General features: G+C 35.8%; 2 protein-coding genes across 15 annotated transcripts in view; one reads left to right on the top strand and one right to left on the bottom strand.

Moving 5' to 3' along the window:
* Window positions 1–17,563, bottom strand: part of KIF18A (kinesin family member 18A) — an 85,932-nt gene extending 68,369 nt beyond the window's left edge. The window contains exons 1-6 of one of the 2 annotated variants that reach the window (XM_005216292.5): window positions 17,512–17,563; window positions 7,364–7,736; window positions 5,639–5,796; window positions 2,166–2,270; window positions 1,628–1,738; window positions 386–583 (exon numbers count right to left, since the gene is read on the bottom strand). In XM_005216292.5, coding sequence (XP_005216349.1) covers window positions 386–583; window positions 1,628–1,738; window positions 2,166–2,270; window positions 5,639–5,796; window positions 7,364–7,688 — 897 coding nt within the window. In that variant the 5' untranslated portion in view covers window positions 7,689–7,736; window positions 17,512–17,563. Of the gene's footprint in view, window positions 1–385; window positions 584–1,627; window positions 1,739–2,165; window positions 2,271–5,638; window positions 5,797–7,363; window positions 7,737–17,511 lie in introns of those variants that run through there. The other variant, NM_001192909.1, reaches the window with a different exon arrangement.
* Window positions 17,564–17,661: 98 nt separating this feature from the next.
* METTL15 (methyltransferase like 15) overlaps window positions 17,662–26,244 on the top strand; it is a 370,583-nt gene continuing 362,000 nt past the window's right edge. For 10 of the 13 annotated variants that reach the window (XM_059874791.1, XM_059874794.1, XM_010812727.4 and 7 more), the window contains exons 1-2: window positions 19,851–19,962; window positions 23,069–23,355. In XM_059874791.1, the coding sequence (XP_059730774.1) occupies window positions 23,086–23,355 (270 nt within the window). In that variant the 5' untranslated portion in view covers window positions 19,851–19,962; window positions 23,069–23,085. Of the gene's footprint in view, window positions 17,932–19,850; window positions 19,963–23,068; window positions 23,356–26,244 lie in introns of those variants that run through there. The other 3 variants (NM_001079782.2, XM_059874789.1, XM_059874790.1) reach the window with 3 other exon arrangements.

Raw genomic sequence — 26,244 nt, forward strand, 5'->3', positions numbered from 1 at the left:
TAACTTTTTCTAAAGTGTGCTTTGTCTTCATAGCAATTTAATTATCATGCTTATTGTGTAGTGCTCATTAAATTGTCATTAAAAAAAAATCAAATTCAAAATAAATGAGGAAATATCATAAATATTAACTCTCAATCTGATATTCAATACCTTTCATTCAACAAATTCTGATTATAAAACGAGACGTTAACAAAACAAACAAAAAAGACCCAAAGCTTTATTTGATATACTAGGCTCTCTGTGGTCTTTGCTCTTTATGTAAACATGATTCTTATATTCTTAAAACTTGATTTATAATAGATCTTTAAAACAAAATTATATTAATATGTTTCTGGGAATTATGCATATTTCAAAATACTTACACAAATAAACATATAGTACCTACCTTTGTATCTGCTAAGGCATTGATAACATTCCCAAGAGCTAAAAGTGATCGATTGATATTTGTGCCTTCTATAAACCGGGTCCCTTTAGCACTGGTAGCACTGGCTCTTTCAGACCCTGCCAGGTCAATGAGTGTCATCTTGGCAATTCGGACATTTTGATTGATACTTGCTGTTTTATCTTGTTGTCTCAAATAAATCTTTTTGAAATTACAGGATAATAGGGAAAATGAGGATTAGATTTAATAAAATTGAAAGGGAAATGTACACTTTATTTTTAAAAGAGCAAGAAATCAATTATTTTCACTATAAATACATACTGAACAAGGTACAGCTTGACTGGACTGGCTGATATCTAAGAGTATCAAAAGTAATTACTAAAGTTGAGAAAAATTTGAAAATGAAAAGACTTCCTATATGTGTGCTAGAGGGTAAATAGTAATAACTCCTGGTTTGATAGAAGGTTAAAACGGTTGCCTTTTATACTCTGGTAACACTTAGTCTAAGATATTTTGGGGAAATTTCAATGTCCCTGATAAACATTTCTCTCAAGACTACTGATAAATGAAGAGTCAGTGGGAAGAAGAGAAAAGATTAATGAAGCTTTGTGGATTAGAGACTTTCTGAAAGATTTGATATCCTCAGATTTGAATTCTTTCAATTATAACTATTAGATGAGTTTCAAATAGCATAATCCAGAATAAAGCTTATAATCGTTTGAATTTTAATAGAACTAGAAACTACAAATAACAACTACTAACCTATGCTTCAGGCTTTTCTAGACCTGTATTCCTAAAAAGTACTGCATCAACTGAATCACACACTCTTAAAGAATGCAACTACTTACACGGTCACTATGGTGAAATCTTAATCAGTACCTCCCCAGTGTATTGGTTCTATAAATCTAGAGCTATAAAGAGAAAGTCTGCTCTGAATAAAAGATTATCTTTTGGAAAGATTAAATAATTTTTACCAATTTAAGAAAAGGAAGGAAAACCTCTAATACTTTCATTTTACTATCATGTATTTTTACACAGGTTAAAAATTTACGTGTTTCTAATTTACATCATCTCAATTCTAAATATTCTTGACTGAATCTTCTCAAAGCTGCAAAGTAAAGGAAGTGCTGAGAAGTAGAAAAGTCCACAGATGAAGAGATATTTTAGAATGTTTGAAGGTTACCATTCATAAATTTGGCTACATTTAAATTCAATTTTAAGAGCTATGGTCTAGTGACCTGTTACCTGGAAAACAGCATGAGAACGAGAAGATGTAGCATTCATATCAGTGGGATGTTGTGTCCTGTTTCTGTTACCATTATCCAATAACTGCAAAATTTCCTCTGAAGATTTGGGCTAAATTAGTTGAAACAGAAGAAAAACATACAAATTAATCACTGGTCTTTAAATTTTTTAATAAACCACCAAAATCAAGCAGACTTTTACAGGTAAAATAGAAATTATTTTCCATATATTAAATCCCATTAAATATCAATCGTGTATCATCTGCTTAGCACTTTTGTGCTAAATGAAAAAATAAAACATAAAATCTAATCTCTCTGAGGAGATAAAATAATACATTAAGCAGAATAATATACTATATTAAATGTCCAAGTAGGGTTTTAAAAGAAAAGCCTATTTGATTATTTTAAAAGAAAACAAAAGAAGACCGATGATAAACTTGATTATTTTAACTTGATACTTCATTATTTTAAAATAAGTACATGGCTAAATTACCATACTTGCTATTTGAACAAGCAAAAAAAGAAGTTTGTAAACATACCTGATGTAAAGTCAATCCCTGAACGACCACCCCTTTTTGGGCATCTTCCCGGACAGCAAGTGGCCCTGAATTTACTAAGAGGTCACGAATCTGTTCATTATATACCTTAAAATGAAAAGGACTGCTTAGCATTGATGCTTAGCATTGACACTGAAACAGTAGCAACAACATCACATAAACATGTATACATTGCTGCCTTAAGGTTATATTAGAATTTGTCTCAAAGAGAAGCAGCAGCTCATTTTCATTCATCTCATCCCTTCTATTACACATTGCCATGACTTTTCTAACATCTGATAAAACATAAGAGTTTGATAACCAGCACTTGAACTTAAAATTTAATGATGGAGTCCTTATATCCTCCTCCTGTAATTCCCCATTTGATGACTAAAAGTCAATAGAAATAGGATAGCTGGAATTGCCTCTTCCTATTTTCTGGAAATATATGGGACAAACAGTCTTGGGAAACTCTATAATAGATTGGAAATGTAAGTTGTATGGAAGTAGTGTGGTTCTTACTGGAGAAGATATTATTTCATGATGCCCAAGTAGTCCAAACTTTTTAAATTTCAGAGCTTAAAAGTTAAAGAAAACCCCTGAAAGATGGATGGTATTTATTTCACTTATCCTTCAACTGCATTAAGTTTAACATGTAATGATAATTCCATAATGGGACAGTCTCCCCCCAACTTGAATGAGGGAACTGAGGCCCTCAGAGTTTAAGTGATTTGCCCTAGTTCACAGTCACAAAGGTAAGAGCAGAGTCTGATATCCTCACTCTACTGAATACACATCTGTATTTTAAATTTCTGGCAATTCTTTTTCTTTTTAGTAATTTCTGTAAGTAATGTAGGGCTTCCCTGTTGGCTCCCAGTGGTAAAAAATCTGCATGCCAATGCAGGAGACATGGATTTGATCCCTGGATTGGGAAGATCCCTTGGAAAAGGAAAGGGCAACCCACTCCAATATTCTTGCCTGGGAAATCCCATGGACAGAGAGGCCTGCTGGGCTAGAGTCCATAGGGTTGCAAAAGAGTCAGATATGACTTAGTGACTAAACAACAACAATATAAGTAGTGTACAGAAATAGTACAATTGACATAATTTTATGAATTACGTGATAACCAGCACTTGACATAATTTTATGAATTATGTGATAACCAGTACTTACTAAAGGTACTAAGTTTTTTACTTGATAACAAAATGACAATTATACCTATTTGATAAGATTAAAAAAACACATATAAAATTTAATCTTTAAGAATTATTTTCTATAAGTTATACCCATGTTCTAATAAATAGCTTACAGTGATAATTCATTGCTGGTAAAACTTGTTATAATGAATGTTAACAATTTTTAAACACAATAAATTCTTAGAAGTAGTAAAATGATAAAATGAAGAGATAATTTTTTGGTTCTTATTTTTCTGATAAGCAACAGTCACTTTTTAAATGATTTCCCTTACCCACTTCAATCATACAAAATATATAATTATACAATTACTATCAAGCTGGTCTATGAATCAAAATCACCTGGAAGCTTTTAAAATACATAGATGTCTTGGCCACAATCCAAATCTATTAAACTAAAATGTCCAGGGGGTGAGGTCTAGGTATGTCTAATTTTAAAAAGCCCCACAGCCAATTGTGGTGCATAGACTTGAGTGGAAAACCATTAGATTAGACATTGCCTTACCATTAGTAAAATGAAAACAGATTTAAAGAAAGAAAAAACTAACAACATTATAAAAATAAGCAAACTTCGAAATTCTCCCAGATATAAAAGGATCTAAGGAAGAAATAATGAATACGGTGCCATGCTCTCTTCCTAATTAAGTTCAGAACAATTCTTTTCAAAATACTTAACTACAGAAAATGAATTTGACTTCTCTTTTATCACCAAGTTCTATAGACTGACAACAATTTTTAGCAACATAATTTTAAATCAATTTTTGAAATGTGAAGAAACTCTCAAACAATAAGATGTCAGCAAGAGCAGTAAAAACTAGAAATTGACCCTCTGACATCACAAATGAAAAGGCAGTAAAATCAGGGATGTCTGTTTCTGCATTGGTTTCTGAAACACTATCTGAACACAAAGTGAGAGTGCCAATAATTAGTTATTATTTGTTGAATGTCAGCTATTAAGAGGGTAGAAAGTCTCAAATGATGAGGTATGTCAAAAAAAACCACACACACACACACACACACACGAGATCTGCACAATTTAAGCATACAGATAAATACTTAGAGAAAAGGATTATAACCTATGAAATAATATTAAGAATCCATTAGTCTACATCGATACAGTAGAGGAAAGGGAAAGCTCTTCCTTGTAGTAGAAAGCCAATGAAGAACTGTAGACGAAACGATGGAATTTGAAAATCATTACCATCTGCAATCATGATAGTAATTGATTCAGGCATGAATCATCAGTGGATACTAAAATGAACAGACCAAAGAATGAGGAGTCACAGGATTTATACTGTTTCCCTACAAGTTATTTATTAATTATAAAGGGTAATGCATGCTCAGTTGATTGGCTCATGTCCAGCCTGCCAGGTTCCTCTGTCCATGGTATTTTCCCAGCAAGAATACTGGAGTGAGTTGCCATGCTCTCTTGCAGAGGATCTTCGCGATCCAGGGATCGAACTCGCGTGTCCTGCATTGCAGGCAGATTCTTTACCGCTGAGCCACCAGGGAAGTCCCATAAAGGGAAATACAGTACCTTTATAGTGGAAAAACTTTGTAGACACCAGCGTAATGAAATTGATCAAAGTTAACACAGCCAGTATCAGGACTAATTATATAAGCCTCTTGATATGTTATATAAGAATTAATCATCACTTATGTGGTATTCCTGTCAGTCCATAACCTGAATGTAATCGTGACAAATCCAAACTAAAAGCTTTACAACAGCAATATAATATATATAGAAAAAAAAAATCCTGATTAAAGGGACAAAAGGGATGAATTGCAACTGAATACAATACACGATCTTAGATTTTATTTTCAAGAAAGGGTGTTATTAGAATTATCAAAATCTCATTATATCATTGTTAATTTCCTGATATTGATTACTATTCAGCTTTTATTTAACAAATTTCCTGTTTTTACAAGCCTGTAACAAACAGTTTAAGGGGAAAAAAAAGGAAAACCACATATGCAGAAAGAAAGAAAAGAGTAAAATGTTAACATATAGGGAATCCAAATGAAGGGAATCTAGAAGTTCTTTATACTATCTATACTAATCCTACTACTTCTGTGTAAGTCAGCAGTTATGGCAAAATACTTAATAGAAAAAAATAAAATCTACAACAAATAATTGAAGACCAGGAATTTTAATGATTTTATATTAATATATTCATGAAAAAATTTCTGCCTGATAGAATAATTTGAAAGGACAATGGAATTTATTATAAAAAGATTTCTCAATACTATTGATTAAACCAAAAAATAATATTACCAACTTACCTCCAGATAAGAAACTGCCGTACTACATACTTTTTCTTCTTTAATCTCATCCATGGATTTGTAAAGGTCTAGCATTGTTAGATACATCACTCCAGGTTCAGCAGCTGATCCTAGCATTGTGTGGGTCTTTCCAGCTCCCGTGGCACCATATGCGAGTACTGAGTTTTTACGAAAAGGGATCAGAGCTCTTTGTTATGACACATAACACTACTGTATCTACTGTCCAGTGAATAAGTCCCACCTGGATATCCTAAACAGTAACTTGTAAATCCAACAGATCCAAATTCATTTATAGTCATCCTTAAATCCTGGCAATTTATAGTATCATACTGTATTTCTAACTGTGAGTTCCACCAAAGCAGAGACTATGTATCCTTCCTACCTAGTAAGTGACTTATATTACTAGTAAGTGATCTGGCACAAAGCAGGTATTAAATATTAATACAAATTTGCAGAATTCCAAATAAAAGCCATTTATAATAATTCCTTAAAAAATTTTTGTTTTAGGTAAATTACTTTGCTTTCAAGACTCTATCCAGTACAACAGAACAGTAATACATTTCTTCAAATGCCAAAAAAAAACAAACAACCCACCCACTCTGAATTACATGTGGCAAACACCCAACATAATATTCAGTTAAAGCAGTAAGTCTTTGAGAATTAATTTCATAAATTAAATCTCTCTGCTAAGTTTGTTAACTACAAAAATATTTTTTAGTAGGATGGATTAAACTGATTCATGTTTCATTCTATTTTGTTTTATGTAAGCTGGCAGTACAACACGAAGTCTTAAGATAGTTGGATAATATAAATAAAATCCAAAAGAAACCAAAGATTCAGTATTACTTTTGTAGAGATTTTTTCACTTGGAGTTAAAATAATTTTTTTAAATCTCTAGAGACAATATGGAGTTTCATGAATGAGGAAAAGAATATCTGCTTAAAAATGAGAATCAAAGAAGGTCTAATCAATAAACCACATTCCATTCTTTCTTGACCTAGAGGGTAAACCTTTTGCAATAAAAGTGAATGAGTCAGTGAAAGACAGGGAAACATATTATAGTTTTGGGGTATCTTAAAGATAATGCCATAAATGGCGGTAATTACAAAAATATTAATAATGGTGTGAAGTACCTGGTAAGCATTCAATTAACTGGCATTTTGGAGGGCTCTTTTTCTAGGAAATCAACAGAATCATTTTGAAAGGCAAATTATTATAGGTCTGTTGAGAGCACTAAAGATGCTTCTTTGGGCTGAAGATATGCTAAAACAGCACATGTATGACACTCAACATGGGCTTTAAAAATAGTTACTTCAAGGTACTATAAAGAAAAAATAGTGCTATGAGGAAATTGCCAAGTGTTCAGAAATGTTCCACTATCCCCCAGGGATAGACTGTTGCAGAGGTAAACATTGGGAATATTTATGAATACAAATTGTGAGAAATCTGGCATCAACTATCTGAAGCATGTGGTTTTAAAACATAAGAAATGGAAAGGATGACCATCTATAGGAACCAAAGCAAGATCCTGGAAAAGAAAGTTTCAAAATGTTATATATGATGACTAACTTTCAAAGAAAATCTACATTTACAATGAAGTACTGAACTGAAGAATTTTTAGCAAACAAACACCTTAAAATTGATTATATTTAGAAGAGTCAAGTAGATGTCCTAATATAAAAGTGAAATTAGATGGAATCATTAAATCCCAGCTGAAACAATTACCTGTGCAATTATATCCATTCAAAAAACTACGAAGAATTGGCTTAGTAGTGTGTTCAAAAACTTCCAACTGAGTTGAAGTTTCATCAAAAACAGCATCAAATACAAATTTAAGATCCTTATTTTGTCTCTTTGTAATGTCTCGATTCATAGTTTTCTTTCCATGGAAAAAGCTGATTTCTTCTTGCTTGGGATCAAAAACAAGAATATGCTTATCCACAACATGGACTACTTTATGAAATCCAGAGGCCTTTTCTTTTGTGTTCTCAGGACGCACACGGACAACTACTTTCATGTGATGACACAGGTCTTCCTCAGTGACAGACATTGTTGACTATCTTGATTCCTCTGCTTATGTGAGTGGCTGAATATTTCTCTGAAATTAAAGAGTATTAATATTAATTCTACTATATGCAAAATGACTAGCATGTAGTAGTAACTTAAAAAAAAGGTGTTGTGTTTCACTCACATAGTAAGTTACTGGAAATCCCTAGTTTGAAACTTTCCAATGGTTCTTATTTTGACCTGAATTTCTTTTAATGGCCTAGATCTTCTACCTCATGTCCTATTGTCTTCCCCATTGCCCCTATTCCAACTAACATGCCAAGTGCCCCAGTGACGCCCTTCTGCTAGCCATTCTATCATAAAGTGCTTTCCTCAGTAATTACATGACTAACTCTGTCACTTCTTTCAAGTCCTTGCTCAAATGGTGCCCATTCTGCCCACCCTTATTAAAATTGCCAAACCAATTCCTAACTGCCCTTATACCACTCAATTTTTTCCCAAAGCACTTACCACCTCCTAATAGAATATATATTTTCCATCTATTTAGCATGCTTGGTGTTTACTTTCTCTATTCTAGTTAAACTATAAGCCTCTTAAGGGCATTTTAACAAAATCTTGTTTTGCTTACCAATGCGTTCCAAGTCTAAAACAGTGCCTAGTACATGGTAGACACTATAAGTGTGCATGTTTATTTGCGTCCGACTCTTTGCAATCCCATGGGTTGTGGCCTACCAGGCTCCTCAGTCCATAGAATTTTCTAGGCAAGAATACTGGGGTGGTTGCCATTTCCTACACCAGGGAATTTCCCGGACCTAGGGACTGAACCTGCATCCCCTGTGTCTTCTGCATTGGCAGGCAGATTCTTTACCACTGAGCCACTTGGGAAGCTCAACAGACATTATAAAAACTGGATGACAAAATATGCATAATTTTAGAGCAGAGACTAGGATCTATATTCAGAGATTAGAATTTCTGAATACAAAAAAAACTAGGGGACTATACCATCTCTATTACTTTCTACCTGGATGAGCTAACTGACATATACCTGGAACTATTTTTAACTCTATGGGTCTCTGAGATACAGGTACAGATAAGCTTGGTTGTGTCAATTTCCAGTGCCAAGAGACTTGCAGTCAAGATCAATTTTATTAAAAATAGTTTGTAAGCCAAAGCTATCCCTTCAGTACTTTAATACAATTCTGAGAGACCCTTTCCTGTCCATTCTCATGACCCAAACTAAAGTAGTATTGGAGCTTTCCTGAAAAATCAAAGCTAGGTTTTTCCTACCTGTGATTATATATGGTTTAGCTATAAAGTTAGGACTTCCCTGGTGGCTCAGATGGTAAAGCATCTGCCTACAAGGAGGGAGACCCAAGGTCAATCCCTGGGTCAGGAAGAACCTCTGGAGAAGGAAATAGCAACCCACTCTAGTACTCTTGCCTGGAAAATCCCATGGACAGAGAATGGTAGGCTACAGTCCATGGGGTTGCAGAGTCAGACACGACTGAGCTACTTCACTTTCTTTTCTTTTCTTTCAGCTATAAAGTTTGAGTTGAAGTGAAAGCCCAGGGTCTGATTAATATTTCAGAGATTTTTTAAGTTTTTGTATTTGCATATCATTTAATATTTTTGCATTTGATTTTTGCAATCTGATCACTTTCACTGTTGACATACTTGAGGAAACGGAAACCACTGAGGCCACTGAAGTAATGCAGACAAGAGATGATGCAGTCAACTTAGAACAGGGAGTGGTAAATATAATCTGAAAGTAAAGATAAAAGAATTTTCTGATGCGGGAATGAGAGAAAGATAGGATTCAGGAATTACTCCAAAGTTCTTGGCCTGAGTGTCGGAAGAACAGAGTAGCCATCAACTGAGATAGAAATAACTGAGGGTAAAGCAGGTTTTGGGGTGAAGATCAGGAGTTCATTCTGGACATCTTAAATCTGAGAACATTAATCAACATCTAGATGGACATTTCAAGGCAGCTGGAAGCTAAGTCAAGAAAGTAAAGGCTGTCCTCAGAGTTTTAACGCCATGTGAAGATTTTCAGTTTTTCAAGCTTATCATGGCATTAAAACTTAGGGGGGCCTTCTAAATCAAGGAGGAGAGAATGATCAATTGTGCTAAATACCTGCTAATAGGTCCATTTCAGTTCAGTCGCTCATTCGTGTCCGACTCTTTTGACCCCATGTATTGCAGCACGCCAGGCTTCCCTGTCCATCACCAACTCCGGGAGCCTACTCAAACTCATGTCCATCACTCCCGGAGCTTACTCAAACTCATGTCCATCGAGTTGGTGATGTCATCCAACCACCTCATCCTCTGTCATCCCCTTCTCCTCCCTCCTTAAATCTTTCCTAGCATCAGGGTCTTTTCAAATGAGTCAGTTCTTTGCATCAGGTGGCCAAAGTATTGGAGTTTCAACTTCAACATCAGTTCTTCCAACGAATATTCAGGACTGATTTTCTTTAGGATGGACTGGTTGGATCTTCTTGCAATCCAAAGGACTCTCAACAGTCTTCTCCAACACCATAGTTCAAAAGCATCAATTCTTCAGCACTCAGTCTTCTTTATAGTCCAACTCTTACATCCATACACAACTACTGGAAAAACCAAAGCTTTGACTAGACGGACCTTTGTTGGCAAAGTAATGTCTCTGCTTTTTAATATACTGTCTAGGTTGGGCATAGCTTTTCTTCCAAGGAGCAAGTGTCTTTTAATTTCATGGCTGCAGTCACCATCTGCAGTGATTTTGGAGCCTCAAAAAATAAAGTCTGTCACTGTTTCCGTTGTTTCCCCACATTATTTGCCATGAAGTGATGGAACCAGATGCCATGATCTTAGTTTTCTGAATCTTGAGTTTTAAGCCAAATAGGTTAAGTACTTAGTAAAAGTCATCATGGGATTTGGTAACATAGAAGCAAATAAGAACAACGTGGGGCAATGGTAGGACAAAGGCCTGAATAGGAGAAGACTCAGATAGCAAATACAGGAAGCACTACTGCACAAGTAAGCAAAGAAATGGACAGGGTTAAAAGAAGATATTGTGTTTCCTAACGTGGAAGAAATAATAATGATAATGCTAACATATATCAGAAATCCATACACTTTTGAAAGGAATTCAAATTAAGGCCAAGACAATCTCAAACTAGAAGACACTGGACATAGCACTCCCTTTTTAGGACTCTGTGAGTCCCCAAAATATAACACTGAAAGGCAAAGGATGGTCATTTAGATTCTAACAGTTAGGTCCCAGATGAATTACTACTCTGGTCTTTTTTCACCCTGAGCTTCTGTCTCGCCAACTCCCATAAATACCTATACTCCTTTTCTTTGACCTTGGACAAGTTACTTGATCTCACTGAATTCCAGGTTTCTCATTTGTATAAAAGAAATAATACCTAATAGCTGTCCTTAAGCTAAAAGAGATAAAAAGCATTAAGTGTATTAAGGCATTCAATAAATGCCAATTCTCTTCCCTACCTGCCTCCAATCCTGCCTCTTCTTCCCAAAGATAACTAGACCATCTTTTCATTGTTTCCCAAGGAGCTTATCACTGGCATTTTGGTTAGATCAATTCTTCCTTATTTGGAACTGTCTCAAATATTAGAGGATGTTAACATTTCTGACCCCTGTGTATTAAAGGCTAGTAGAATCTCACATTCCTTGTGATACTCAAAACTAACCTCTACATAGACTTCTAATGGGGGAAAGGGGAAGAGAAACTAAAGAGCCTCTTGATGAGGGTGAAGGAGGAGAGTGAAAAAGAGGCTTAAAACTCAATACCAAAAAAACTAAGATCTGGTCCCATCACTTCAGGGCAAATAGATGGGGATAAGGTAAAAGCAGTGACAGATTTCTTCTTCCTGGGCTTTAAAATCACTGCAGATGGTGACTGCAGCCATGAAATTAGAAGACGACTGCTTCTTGACAGGAAAGCTGTGACAAACCTAGACAGTGTATTAAAAAAGTAAAGACATCACTTTGCTGACAAAGGTCTATATAGTCAAGACAATGGGCTTTCCGGTACGGATGTGAGAGCAGGACAATAAAGAAGGCAGAGCATGGAGGAATTGATGCTTTCAAACTGAGGTGTTGGAGAAGACTCTTGAGTGTCCCTTGGACAGCAAGGAGATCAAACCAGTCAATCTTAAAGGAAATCAACCTTGAATACTCTTTGGAGGGACTAACGGTGAATATGAAGCTCCAACACTTTGGCCACCTGATGCGAACAGCTGACTTATTAGAAAAGATCCTGATGATGGGAAAGATTCAAAGCAGGAGAAGAGGGCAACAGAGGATGAGATGCTTGGATGGCATCACTGATTCAATGGACCTGAACTTGGGCAAATTCCAGGAGATGATGAGGGACACGGAAGCCTGATGTGCTGCAGTCCATGGGGCAGCGAAGAATCAGACATGACTTGGCAACTGAATAACAAAAACAGATTCTCACGTTCCTTGTGATACCAAAAACTAACCTCTACACAGATTTTTCTAAAAGCTTTTAGAAATGTTCAACAATGCCTTGCTTTTCACTGATATGCTTCTTTTTTCCCCTTCAATGGTAGATAAGATATACACAAATGAAATGGTTAAAAAACATATAAAACATCAGGTGATTTTTTTTCAAAACAGATCTTAGGTTGGAAGGTATCTCTTGTTAATTAACTCATTAACTCAGTAAGTTAACTGTTAAAATCCCAGTTCTTCTACTTACTGGCTGTGATAGTGGGCAAGTTACTCAATCTCCTTATGGATTAGTTTCCTCATCTGTAAAGTGGGACTAATAATACTACCTACCTTATAAAGTTCTTGTGAAGATTAGCACTTAGAAAAATACCTGGCACAGAGAAGGCATTATAACATCTGCTATTATTATTACATATAGCTTAGTGAGGAAAGAGCTATTGAAATAATAGTGCAAATATGCAAAGCTGTAACTCTGATAAGTGCTATCAGATAAAGGTTAACAGTGCTACCTAAGACTGAGTTTGAAAGCTCCCCAGAGGAACAACTGGAATGGAGAGCTGAAGAATGGATAGTTATTACCAGGTTAAAAAAAAGATTTCAGGAGAGAAAAACTAGTTGTGCACTCAGTAAATATTCACTGAGTGCCTTCTATGTGTAAGGCATTTTTCTGGGCCTTGGAACAGACAGTTAGAAGTGTATGTATGGGTTCTTGTTTTAGATGGGAATGTTGTGAAAAGAGACCGAAGTGAGGGACTAAGCAAGTAAGTGGCTCCCAGGCAGGAGTATTTCAGGGCCACAAGTCCAAAAGCCTGTGGTAGGAAACAGCTTGTGCAGAGGACATAAATGGCTGTGTGGTCAATTTGCTTAAATCTCATTTTGTTTAACCATTTAGTTTTATATGATTTTAATTCTATCTACAGCATCTAAAGAGATGCTCAGTTAAGCTTTGCTCAGTCCTGACTGTAGCTGGAGAGAACACAAGGGAATGGAGAGGGCTGCATTAAAAAGATTAAGCTGGATAAAAGTGGGGCCAGATCTAGATTTCAATGTCAGGTTATAGAACTTAGATTGGACTTTGAAGTTAATTGGGAATTATTAAATGAAAAAATTATGCTCAATTATGTTCAAGTATGTTGATGTCATTAGGAATTAATGAGGTTGTTCCTACATTAAAACATGATGACTGCTTTTTTTTTTCCCTAACATGGCCAAGTAAAAGAGATAGACATCCAGTTGATTCTGACTAAGGCACACAGAAATTACATTCCTTGACCATTTTTACTTACGAAGTGGCAAAACAAAAGACTACATATTGTTATCTGTGCAATAATGTGTTACCTCAAAAATTATTTTCAGATGATCATTCAGAAGATAGTATCATAGTCTCTGTTCAGTTTTGTCATATCTACTTTCAAGTGATATCTGTTGAATAGAATCAAAAAAGCGAGCTGGTAGGATTTCACTGGTGGGACTAAAACATTAAGGACAAATACAACACCATTTCCTTTATAATAGAAAGGTATCTCTAGAGTGGGTAGAGTATGAAAGAGAGTGATGAAGGGGCTTTAGTAGTAATCTATAAAATGATAGGGTTGGACTACATTGATAACTAATGTTCTTTTCTAGCTCTAAATTTTATGATTATTGTGTATGACAAAAATATAACATCTAATGGGACTATATACCTTTATATTCCTCCTTATCTCTTGTCGTGTGCTTGGTATATAGTTAAGTTCTCAAAACATCTGATTAATGAACAAATTAATAAGTTATAAAAAGTAGACATGGAATTCAAAAAAGCAATACAGCCATTTTTGGCAAACACATACTATACTTCTCTAAGAGAACCAACATACCATAGCAGAGTGAAATGGTTGGCAATAACAAGAAATCATAACAAGGATCCTGAGGCATCAAAAAAAGTTAAATAATGTGCCCAATTTCTTTATAAAATTAGGAAAATGAGATCATTTTTATGTTAATTGTTGAAGATGGTTAAAACACTATCACTTAAATAAGGTTAACATTCAATTTTCTGGGAGAATGACTTACACAGAGAGCCTCATTCTTCTGTTACGTTTAAGGAAGCGGTGTTAAAACTAATTCTCTTCAATAGTTGCAAGTTGATATAAACCAAGTTGAACAGGTAAATCCTAATCTTATATCTAGCTACTGTTTTCCTAGATAAAATTTAAGCCAGTTAAGTCAAAGATCATATGAATATACAATAAATTTGACTTAATTCATCCATTGTATGTACTGATACCGTCTTCAAAAGAAATCAGATCATGTGATGTACCTCATCTTGTTCTGCTCCAATGACTCTCCAGCATATGAATAAAATGCAAACTCTTTACCAGGTCCTATAGGATCTATACTTTGTTCCTGTCTAATGTTACCCTCCTTCTCCATTACTGTTTCAGTCTCACTGTCCTTCTCAGTGTTTGTTCAACACCTCAGTCTCATTCTGGCCTAACTTTCTCTTCTCTTTGCCTGGAAGGCTCTATCTTCAGGTATTTACAAATCTTAATATCTCAGTTCATCATTCAGGTCTTTGTTCAAACGTCACTTCACAGAGGTTTTCCCTAAAGATTTCATTCCAAACTGTATCACCCTGCCCTTGCCTCTTTAATTCCTTATCAGCTTTATTTTCCTTCCTAGTATATAAACTACTTGGAAAATATATATTATTTGGTTACATATTTATTGCTTAGTTCCCTTCTAACATGTTAAGCACCATGAGAACTGGAACTTCATCTGCACTCCAGAACCTAGAAAAGGGCTTATCACATATTTAGAAATTTTTACATACTTGTTGAATAACAGAACGAATGAACTAATGAAGATTTTCAAGATACGTGTGCAAAAAATAAATGCAGAATAGTGGATATGGTATTCAACCATTTGTATTTTCAAAAGACATATACATACTTGTATGTGTGTGGGCTCTCTCAGGAAGAGAACACAAGAAATTGATAATACAGTTGCTTGATGGTGGGAAAATAACTGACAAGCAGGTTTACTTTTTCCTTATATTCTTTTGTACTATTTGGGTTTTAAACAAGTCTAGGTGTTTTTATCTCAAAAACAAAACAAAAAAATATTAAAATTTACCTTAAACACAAAGTTTCTCTTAATAACTTTGGAATACTTTTTCCTGAGCTGTTATTCTACAAATAGAAATGGGCTAAGCAATTTAAATACTTATTTAATCTCTGTAATCCTATGATATAGGATTTTATATTATAGGATAGATACAAAATCATACCTATTTTATAAAGAGAGAAACTGTAATACAGAGGTTAAGTTAACTGGCTGAAGTCACATTATTGGAAGCATAAGACATGAAATTTGAACTCCGACTGACTGAACCTAAAGTTCAAGTATTTAATCATCTTCTCCATAACGAGATAAATACATAACTCTAAGAAATTTTCTGATAGAAGAAGTTAAACTATTTTCACTTTTGATAGAAACCTCAGGGCCTAGTACTGGGGCTCTTGCAATGAATGTTGAAACAAAACTGGAAGTTCATGATTTTTCTGTGCCTGTTGGATAATATAAGTATCTATTTTCAGAAAATGTTATTAATTTAGAACTCTTGAATTAGGTGGATATGGTGATAATTAGTAATAATGAACAGTGGCTGTCATTTGAGAACACTCTGTATGCCAGGCATTATGATAAACATTTGACATTCATCATCTCATTCAGTCCTTAAAATATAAAGTAGACTCTATTACTGTCTCCAATTTACAAAAACAGAGACTTAGTTTTAGGATAAGGAATTTTTCCAAAATGACATGCGATTAAATGAGAAGCCAAAATGTGGATCCAGGTCCAAATCTATAATACATGTTCTTAGTAGCTATGCTCTATTGGAATCAAAACGAAAGGCTTTCAAAAAATGGAGCAGACATGTTGTATAAATTTTCTTGAAGGTGTGGAATAATACAGTTATAAATTATTTCTTAAATACAAATTCAAATTTGAATTTGATTCAGATTCCATAAACATTTTTTAGGACCAGGAACTACCTTCCACTTTATCATGTACAGTCTCTATGTAACTTAAACCTCTTATTGGAAATAACTTTGAGTGTTAGAGCCACTGCTTCTAGTAATTTGCAAGCATCAAGGAAGAATGAAAATTTCAAATGGAGGGAAGGGCAGTACTAACATCTGGACTATTTTTTTTCCTCCTAGATTTCAGAGTTGACAGCATAAGTCATTTTATTGTGTACCTTAATTGATTCAAGATATATTTAGAGTGGAACAAGATACATTTTAAAATGAAAACTTTGTGTATTTGTAAATACTTGTTTAGTAATAGGAGACAATTTCTACCGTTAAAAGGCAGATAACCTTTGTGTACTGAAATAACCAATTCCTACCAAATAGTAGAAAGTTAATAAAAAGCAGTATCTAACCTTTGGATTTCATGTTCTCTGGCAACAAAGTTCATAAATACTTACCAAAATCCAAGATGGGGTCGCTGACCATGGTAGAATAACACTATCAACTGAAACCTGTAGAATGTCTAACACATCCTACCTGGTTGTTAAAAATTAGTAACCTATACACTATACAACACAAATTTTTAATTCTGGCCAAATAATGTCATAAACAGCAGTCAGCCTTGACTTCTCTGAAACAGAGTGCCTAATGAACACTCCTCAAGGCGAATCTAGCAGAAACTTAAGAAACGATGGTAGAAGAACTGATTCTCAGTGCTTTAAGTATTTTTTATTTGCAGAGCATCATCTACCAGTATCTCTTCCATAGCCCGGCTGATCCTCAGCAAACCTATTAGTCACTGTTGGCAGGTTTTATCTTGATGCTACAATTGGGGCTCGGGGAAGGTTCCCAGCTGATCTTTGACAGGTTAACAGCAGAACCTCGCTGGACAAAAAGCTTGCAAGTTGGGGAACCAAGGCTCCTCATCTGACAGTTAAGCTTAGGGTTATACTTCAAAACAAAACACTCTGTATACGGAGTCCTGAAGGAACTTTGCACTGTAAGGTACTGAACAGTTAGTGTTCAGCCAAAGTCTGGGAAAAGAGCCAGGATGCCCTTTAAAATTTCCAACTTCCTCAGAATTTCAGGTAGGAGATCCCTGATCTTCCTGCTGAGCCGTCCAGGACTCTCGTTCAGGCAGAGTCACATTCTAGTGCGTTCTCAAGTTCCTTCTTCCTTTCACTTTCTCCCCAAGGAACCTTAACCAGGCCCACCCGCAACCCTACCCTATCGCCGCACTTAAGGCTTCCGTGTTTGTCAACAAGCCCACTTGGTCCTCTATTCCTGAGGCGGCGGGACCTCTCCGCTTTCAGCGAGATACGTCATCCAAAAAAAGTCCCCGAGACCAGTTTTCTCCTCTAGCCTTACACTCACCTCAGGCCCAAAAAGTTTCACTCGAATGTCCGCCACCCGGCTATTCAAACTCAGCCTCGAGATTCAAACTCAAGCCAGCTTCCTCAGCGCCTCTTTTCATTGGCTGCCGTCTTCGTGACGTCACCACGCAGGACGTGGCCGTGGCGCGCTGCAGATTGGCGCCAGGCGTCTTAGCGGCGCGGAGCACTAGAAGCTGCCTAACTCCGCGTCACCGTGGCAACGCGGAGGCTGTTTCCGGAGGCGTTGGCCGAGGTGGGCGGGGTTAGCCTGCAGCTGCAGGTGGGAGGCAGACACCTGGGATCTTCAGGAAGCCTTCAGACCGCGGGCACGGGCCCGGTTCCTGGGTTCAGGGTGTGAGTGAGACGAGTGCGGGCAGGGCTTGGTCATGCCCTCTGCTAGGGGGAGAGGCGGAGCCTGTGGGTATGGATTAATGGGTTTTGGGTGTTTATTTTCTCCTTTTCTCTATTAAGCAATGAGGCCTCCAAGGCACAGGTCCAGTGATCTGGAAGCTATAGGGGCCTGTTCCTTCCAGCCACTTTCACGTGGACGCAGCTGGAGTCAATTCATCTAAATTAATCGAAAGTCCAGGACTTTTGGTTTGAGGGCCCAGGCTTCGTTGCTCAGGAACCCCAGGCCCATTCCCTTAGTGCCTGCTGACTGAAACTATTTGTTGTATGACTGTTTTTTCCATTTCTTTCTAAGATGGCATTACAAAATAAATTTATTCAAATTTATTGGCCTAGTTCATTATTGGATGCAGTGGGCTTTTAAGTCCTGGGTTGTAGTTAGAATTTTAGAATGTAACTATAAAAAGAAAAAAATATATATATCTGGGAAAAAAATGGCAGATGTGTTTGCTAAGAGAATTCATCGTTTTTTCTCAGGATATTTTTAATAGTATGATCTGAATTTTTGTTGTTCTTATGTTACTATTGTTGTATCCATTCATTCAATAGTTATTGATTGTATATTTTAAGGACATAATAGCGCACAGTTGAGTCAAACTCCTGGCCCTCTTGGAGCTTATGTTCTAGTGATTCAACATCACCGTATATACAAGATGGCACACCACCAAATGTAGAATATTTTAAGTGAACAATGTAGGGGAAACCCTCATAGGCATTTATTTTCTATTGAAGAAAACCAGAAGCACTTTGTATTGTATATGTATTGTATATGATGCATAATATATGATTATTTCTGAGCACTGGATAGAGCATCAATAAAGCTACTAATTGCTGGCTGTACTAGATGGATCTTAGCTAATGAGTAGTGATTTGTATGGTGCTGGGTTTGGTAGTAAAACTGAGAAGGCTTTTTATTTCAAATATGCAGTCACTCTGTGGTACTTTACCTTTGATGTCCTGGGCATTTTATTAATTTTATATATATTATCTAATCACTTCCAAGTTTTAAAACAGCCCATGAGATATATATACTATTTATTTTACTGAAAAGAAAACTGAAGTTTTCAGAAAATCTCTTAAGAAAAATATTTCTTTTGAAGGGTACAACCCAGCCAATTCAGAATGGAGTCACTTGTTTCTGAAATACTTTCTAGATTAAGTGATATTAAGATGATATCCTAATCTAGTCTGAAAATAGGCATGTTTTACCAATTCCTTGTAAAACTGTACTGATTATTGCTAAAGGAGAAGTGTTTACATTTCTTCCTTTTTGATAGCCACATTGTATAAGGCTGAACCAATTTCACAGGTGTTTCTACACCTAATCTAGTGCTTATTTTACATTTAAATTCTCCATCACACTTGCCGTTTAAAAGAGTTCAGATTATGAAGTTCATATTCTTAAGGAATTGTCCATATCTCTTAAGGAGTAAGAAATTTTAACATTACAATCAATGTCATTACTCTGGCAGCTGGCTTCTCTTTAGTTGGCAAGTCATTAAGGAGTGTAATAGAAACGATAGGAAACTGATGTATTTTGTAATGAAATGAAGGCAAAAGAACCCAAAATTTTCAAACACGTAGTACTAAGGAGACAAATTCCCACCTTTCATTAGGAATTAAGAGTATAACTAACTGCTGTCTTTTAGAACACAGAAATTTAACATAGGTTTAGAGTAAACTGAAAAGAGTGGAGAAAAGACAAAATGGAAAGTTAGATTTGAAGTTGCATCAGACATTAAAAAAAAAAGTAAAAGTGAATTTAAAGCTGGCAATGGTAGGAGTTTATATCTCACTCGACCCCCAGGAACACCTTTTGGAGCCCGAGCGCCTGCGGGACCCTTTGGGAGCTGGGGACTGGAAGCAACGGAACCAAAGGCAGACGGTCCTCGGTTGCTGGGGCGGACGTGGGCCCAATCTGTCCGTCCCCGCAAGTTTCCCCCAGGGCTGGGACCTGGGCGAGCGGCAAATTCAGCTTTTCCCGGATCATAGTGTTCGTCTCGGGCCCGAGTTGGAGGCTAACTGAGAAGTCTTCGTTCCTCAGGTGAGGAGAAGGTGGTCGAGTCCCAGGAGCTCTTTTGGAACCCGCTCCACGCCTGTGGGGGAACTTCAGGGGACGACGGATTCGCCCAGCGCAAAGGAAACTCGCGCCTCTGCTCTTACGCTTACTCTCTTCAGCATTCATTCATACCGAGTTCAGAAGTTTCTAAAGAGTTTCCCTCTTCCGAGTGTAATTCTTACGCAAAAGAGTGGATTTTTTTTTTTTTTCTTCTTCTTCTTTAGGACCTTTTTCACATTCTCTGCGTTCGGTTGCCAGCCTCCAGGTCGACTTTTTGGCCTTAGGAATTAGATTTCCAAAGAGTTTTCTCTGCAGGGGGAGCTGACTGCAATGATGGTAATTGGTAGTACCATTGAGGAAGTAGTTTTCAAAGGTATCGCTCACCTTTGTGTTCCCACGTTTAAAAGAGTAACCTGGCTAATTCCGTGGTCTCAGCAGCTTAGACTGAATTTTGCTGGCAGGCAAAAGTTAAATGGCTTACCTAGAAAACCACAGAGTTGGCTCCAGAGCTTAGATTTCTTGACATCCTGCTTCTTTACTGTAAACAGAGGGAACGTAAAACTATCTTAAATCTTTTAGGGTGGCTGGTTCTTAGCAGACTACAGGAGTGCTCTGAGTTACCTGATAGGAGATTGGGCTGCAGAAGAGAGGGGATTCCCTTTAGAGCTTGCCCCCTTCCATTTTTAGGGACATATTAAAAAACACAACCAAAGAGGAAGGTTAATTATTGAAATGTTTTGTCTATGCTTACTCAGGTTAGTAGCCAATTCATGCATAATAAACTCTACAGGCTTTGTACTTTGAATATATTTGAGTAAATACAAAGAAATTGATGGCAGAAGAAAATTAAATGCTGTTAAAAACTTCTTTTTTTAAATTCTACTTGCCTTTCCCTGCATGGTTCTGATTCTGATATTGGAATTGATGGACTTTTTTGTTTGATTGTTCTGTTAAAAAATTATCAAAATCTGAACATCCAGTTTAGATTGTTTATGTTTATTGGATAGGCAAAATAATAGGAAAAGTTTTGGTTGTATTGTTTAAATACTCCAGATTCCAGTATTTAGGGCTGGACATCGTTACAGTGTCTTCTGTTGGGTGCCACACTGTATACTGTGTTTCCAGGTGGAGTAGACCAAGCAGTAGGATATTGGCTCCTTAAAAAAAAGAGTCTAATTATGGCATACTAAAAATACATAGGCAGTGTAATCAAAGTACCTTTCAATTACATGACTGTATTAAATAAAGCCAGTGGGCCGGTGTATAACATAGAGGTTAAGACGAAAAATTCTGGGGAAAGAATGCTGGTGTTACAGTTCTAGCTTTATGACTCTCCAACTGTGTGGCCTTTTGCAGATTACTTCTCTGTTTTCTCCTCTGTAAAATGGAAATAATAATAGTACCTACCTCTAAGTGTTGGAGTAAGGATTGAATGAGTTAGTACATGTAGTGTGCTTAGACTAGTAAGTGGTACTTAGTAAGTGCTCAATAAATGTTAGCATTTATTTTGAAATATGTTAGAAATGCCAAGTTAGAGCATAATTTGGATTGTGTAAACTTTCTGGAAGCATAAGGCATAATTCATAATCTGGCTGATTTGTTAACTGCTCAACAACTAAAATTGTTATACTGTTATATAACATTATATAGCATTTATATATATAAGTGTTATACAGATGTTATACTGAACATCTAAAATTAAAACACTCATTTAACAAACTTTTTTGGCATAGTTTTTCTGTGTCATATTTGCAACATAATAATGTGAATTATGTCTTCGGTACAGTTGACATTATCCTCACGGTTACATCTTATTGATACTATATACAATATCAAATATATATTTTTATTTTACAGTTATTACATGTGATTGACTTTTCAACATCATTCTTCATTTTCTATTGCAAAAGGAAGTTAAGGCATGTTTAAGCAAAATTTATCTTTCTTAGCTATTTTGAGAATGTGATTTTTCGTAGGGTTAGGGAGACAGGTGAAATTTTCTAAAGCAACGTTTGATACAAACATTAATTCTGTAGAATCTGGAATTTATCCAACCATTTTTTATTTTCCCCCAGAAAACACATATTGAGCACCTAGTATGTATCTAATTTTGTGGATATAAAGGTGTGGTTCTTACTTCTAAGTAACTCATAATTCATGAGGAAGGAAGAGTAGTGTTAAATTGTTATTTATTGTAAGTGTCAAAAATGTTGTTTGCAACTGCAAACAACATTTAGAGTAAAGAGTGTAATATTTTCAAAAGGTATTCTGTTAATGTATTTCATAAATTATGTTTTTTATTCTGCATTTTAAAGAGTGGAGCATTACAGAATAAAATGGAACAAGTTAGAGGGGAAAAAAAAGAATGTATCAGTTATTCACTTGGTTTTTTATTGGGGGCAGGGAGCAGACAATTGAAACAGTGTTGGATGTGAAATGTCAAAGTGTGTTCAATGGAGTGTTTATAAAGTACAGTTTAAAATGATACATATGTCACTGATACAGGGCATGGTGAGATGATTTTGTCAAAAATTATCCATGACAAATTACAAGGTTTTTTCACAGACTGATAACCTCTTTTTCTTTTCGGTTGTACATGAAGAGCCTTTTTTCAGTTTCTCAAAGTTAAATTGAAAATTAAGATTTAGCATTATGTGAAAAACAATGAAAAGGGTTTGAAATTAGAGAACCTGTGAATCTAAAATAGAATGATATTTATAACCCCTTAAGCCATCTGGATAGCTTTTTCAGATTAACGGTTTTGATGCATTGAACCCGTTCTTTAAACGTAATTAAAATTCAAAAAAGCGTATTTCAGAAAATGATTAATATTCATATCTCTGATGGTTAAAACATTAATGGTCTTAGAGCTTATCAGGCCACATTAAAAATTATATTTCCAGGTAGTCTCTGGGGTTCTCTTGGTTTCCTTGCTTTATGTAAGGAGGGTAGTCACCTTCACTTGTTTGAAATGATGAGTTTTATATATTTTTCATGTGGTAAATATTGCACACTAATTTGCTTTCCCCCAAGTATTATAACATTCTTTTTTTAAAACAATCCAACAATCATGATTTTAATTTTTTTCTAGATTTGTTGATCTACAGAATGCTTCGATACCCATATTTTTGTAGAATCCATAAAAATTTTCTTTCATGCTGGTTGGAATCTGGCATATATAATTTGGGTGTCTGGCCAAAAAAAATACATGCTACAGCAGAAAGATATAATGAATATGAAGCCCAGGAGGAAACAGATCAAACTGGAATTCAGGAGTTACACAGATCTCAAGATAGAGATTCTGGAGTGATGACTAAGTTACATATTCCAGTGATGGTGGATGAAGTTGTTCGTTGTTTGGCACCACAAAAAGGGCAGGTAAGTTGATTCATCTTTTATTTTCTAACACTTTTTACTTGAAATACAATTCACTTAATGTTCACATTTAAGTGTTTTTTAGTGTATTTACAAGGTTATACAATTATCACCACTGTCTGATGCAAGAACATTTTTATTATCCCAACAGGAAACCCCAAACCCATTAGCATTCACTCCCCATTGATTCCCTTCTCCTTGTGCCTGACAACCTGCTAATCTATTTTTTGTCTATATCGATTTGTCTGATCTGGACATTTCATATCAATGAATTCATACACTTTGTGATCTTTTCTACCTGCCTTTTACTTAGCATGTTTTCAAGATTTATCCATGTTGTGATGTGTGTCAGTAATTATTTCTTTTTTTTCCTGAATCATTCCATTGTATGGATATGACTTTTTTTTTAATCCGTTCATCAATTGATGAAGTTTACACTTCCATGTTTAGACTACTCTGAAATGCTGCTATGAACATTCATGTAAAAGTTTTTGTGTGAACATGTATTCAATTCTTTTGGGCATGTGCCTTGGAGTGGATGCTGGGTCATATGCTAACTCTATGCCTAACTTTTTGAGAATCTGCCAAACTGTTTTCCAGAGTTGGTTAGTTTCATCAAATAACAGTTTTAAAAGGAAAAGAATATTATGTTTTATGTGGTTAGGATATGAAAATGAAATTCTACTATAGCTTCTTGAGAATTTTAATATCTTTTTAGGAATGACTGGAGACAAAGGTAGAAGTTTCAATTCCCATCCTGTTTTCTTAGGCTGAGTTTTCAGCTACCTTTCTGTCTTACTGAGAATTCTCCAGAGAAATAGGACCAACAGGATGTGTAGGGGAGGCATGAGTATATATGTGGTTGTTAAGAGAGAAAGAGAGATTGATTGATTTTAAAGAATTGCCTCAAATGATTATAGAGGGTTGGTAAATTCTGAATTTCCATAGTAGGCTAGCAGGCTGGAGACTCACTTAAGACTTCCAGTTTGAGTCCAAAGACAGTTGACTGGAAGCATTTCTCCCTGTTCCAGGGAGGGCAGTGTTTGTTCTGTTAAGGCTTTCCAGTGATTGGATGAGACCAACCCATTTTTTTGGAGGATAATCTACTTTACTTAGTCCAGCAATTTAGATGTTAATCTAAGTTTAATTTAATTGTTATCTGAATGTTAAATTTAAATTTTATCTGAATGCTAGTTAAATGTTTTCTGCTAGTAGCAAAAACCAAATATTTATTTTGCAGTAACCCATGAAGTAGAGAAATAACCAAAGAAAAACAAATCCCATAAAATCTCCTCCTAATTCAGTATTTTATGTGCCTTTTTTCAAAAACCAAGTGGAATAAAATGAGGCGATTCTATGACTTGACCTACCCTGTTGTTTCATGTTTAAGTTCCTGATAAATATAATATTGGTTTGTTTTTATATTTCTATTGTTCTGATTTGAGTTTTCTAGTTACTTTTTATTGAAAGTTTAATTTTATGAATGTTATTTCTGAGAACTTTAATGTGAGGTACACTTAGAGACAATGTTATTTCTTACCTATTCTGCTGTCTGGCAGACAGCTTTATTCACTGTTCCCTTAATCTTCAAGTAATAAAGAACTGCTGACAGTCCTTGGACAGGAAAGGTCTTCATTCTTCCAGAATCCATTATTTGCTGCTTTTCTTTCTGAGCCTTTTCTCCAAAATCATATTCCTTTGCAAACTATGAGTCATATATTCACCTGTATCAATCACCCACTTAATTACTGTTTTTCACATCACCTTCAATGATAAATTTACAAATGAAACTTTTGATCATAATAAGAACGTTAAAAAAATCTACATGTAGTTTTGAGTGAGGCCTTGATCACTAATATTTAATAATTATTTCCTTTTCTTTGATATTTAAAAGATGCTTACTTAAAATAATTGGTTTTGGGAATTTCTTCTGTATCATAGCCTATTCACTACATATTAATTGTGCAAATATTTATGAGTTTGAATTAAAAAAGAATTGCTCTTATCTTTCTCTTCCTTAGGGCTTCCCTGATAGCTCAGTTGGTAAACAATCTGCCTGTAATTCAGGAGACCCTGGTTCGATTTCTGAATTGGAAAGATCTGCTGGAGAAGGGAGAGGCTACCCACTTCAGTATTCTTGGGCTTCCCTTGTGGCTCAACTGGTAAAGCATCTGCCTGCAGTGCGGGAGACCTGGGTTCAATCCCTGAGTTAGGAAGATCCCCTGGAGAAGAGAAAGGCTACCCATAGGGTCTCAAAGAGTTGGACACCAACTGAGCGACTTTCACTTTCACTTTTTCTCTTCCTTGGGAGTTACTCTTTGTGACCCAGTGGACTGTAGCTCACCAGGCTCCTCTGTCCATGGAATTATATAGGCAAGAATACTGGAATGGGGTTGCCATTTCCTTCTCCATGGAATCTTCCTGACCCAGGGATTGAACCCAGGTCTCCAGCACTGCAGGGAGACTCTTTACTGACTCTTTACTTTCCACCAGGGAAGCCTTGGGAGATACAGAAGGAATTAAACAAATTATAATTCTTTCTCCTTTCCCATTTTTCATTATTTTGTATTCTGGGTGAATAATTTTTTGTAAGAAAGTGCTACTTGTTCTAAAAACATTTTTCTTGCTCTTGAAGATGTTTCAGTATAGGCTACCTTGGTTAGTCTTTTATTCCTAATTTCTGAAAGCTGGGGACAATAAGCATGATCCTGTCTAGCTGAAGATGATAGCAGTTCAGAGGATATAGGAGACTTGGTGTTCTTTGCCCGTTAGTGTTGCTAATGTAGCTTGGTGCCTTGAGGGTTTCTGTAAGAGCGATAAGTTACGAGGGACATGATGGTCATGCAAGGACTAGTACCAGTAGCTATGTAATTTCCTTCAAGTAGCTTACTG

Source organism: Bos taurus, chromosome 15 (genome assembly GCF_002263795.3).
Source record: "Bos taurus isolate L1 Dominette 01449 registration number 42190680 breed Hereford chromosome 15, ARS-UCD2.0, whole genome shotgun sequence".
Lineage (NCBI taxonomy): Eukaryota > Metazoa > Chordata > Mammalia > Artiodactyla > Bovidae > Bos > Bos taurus.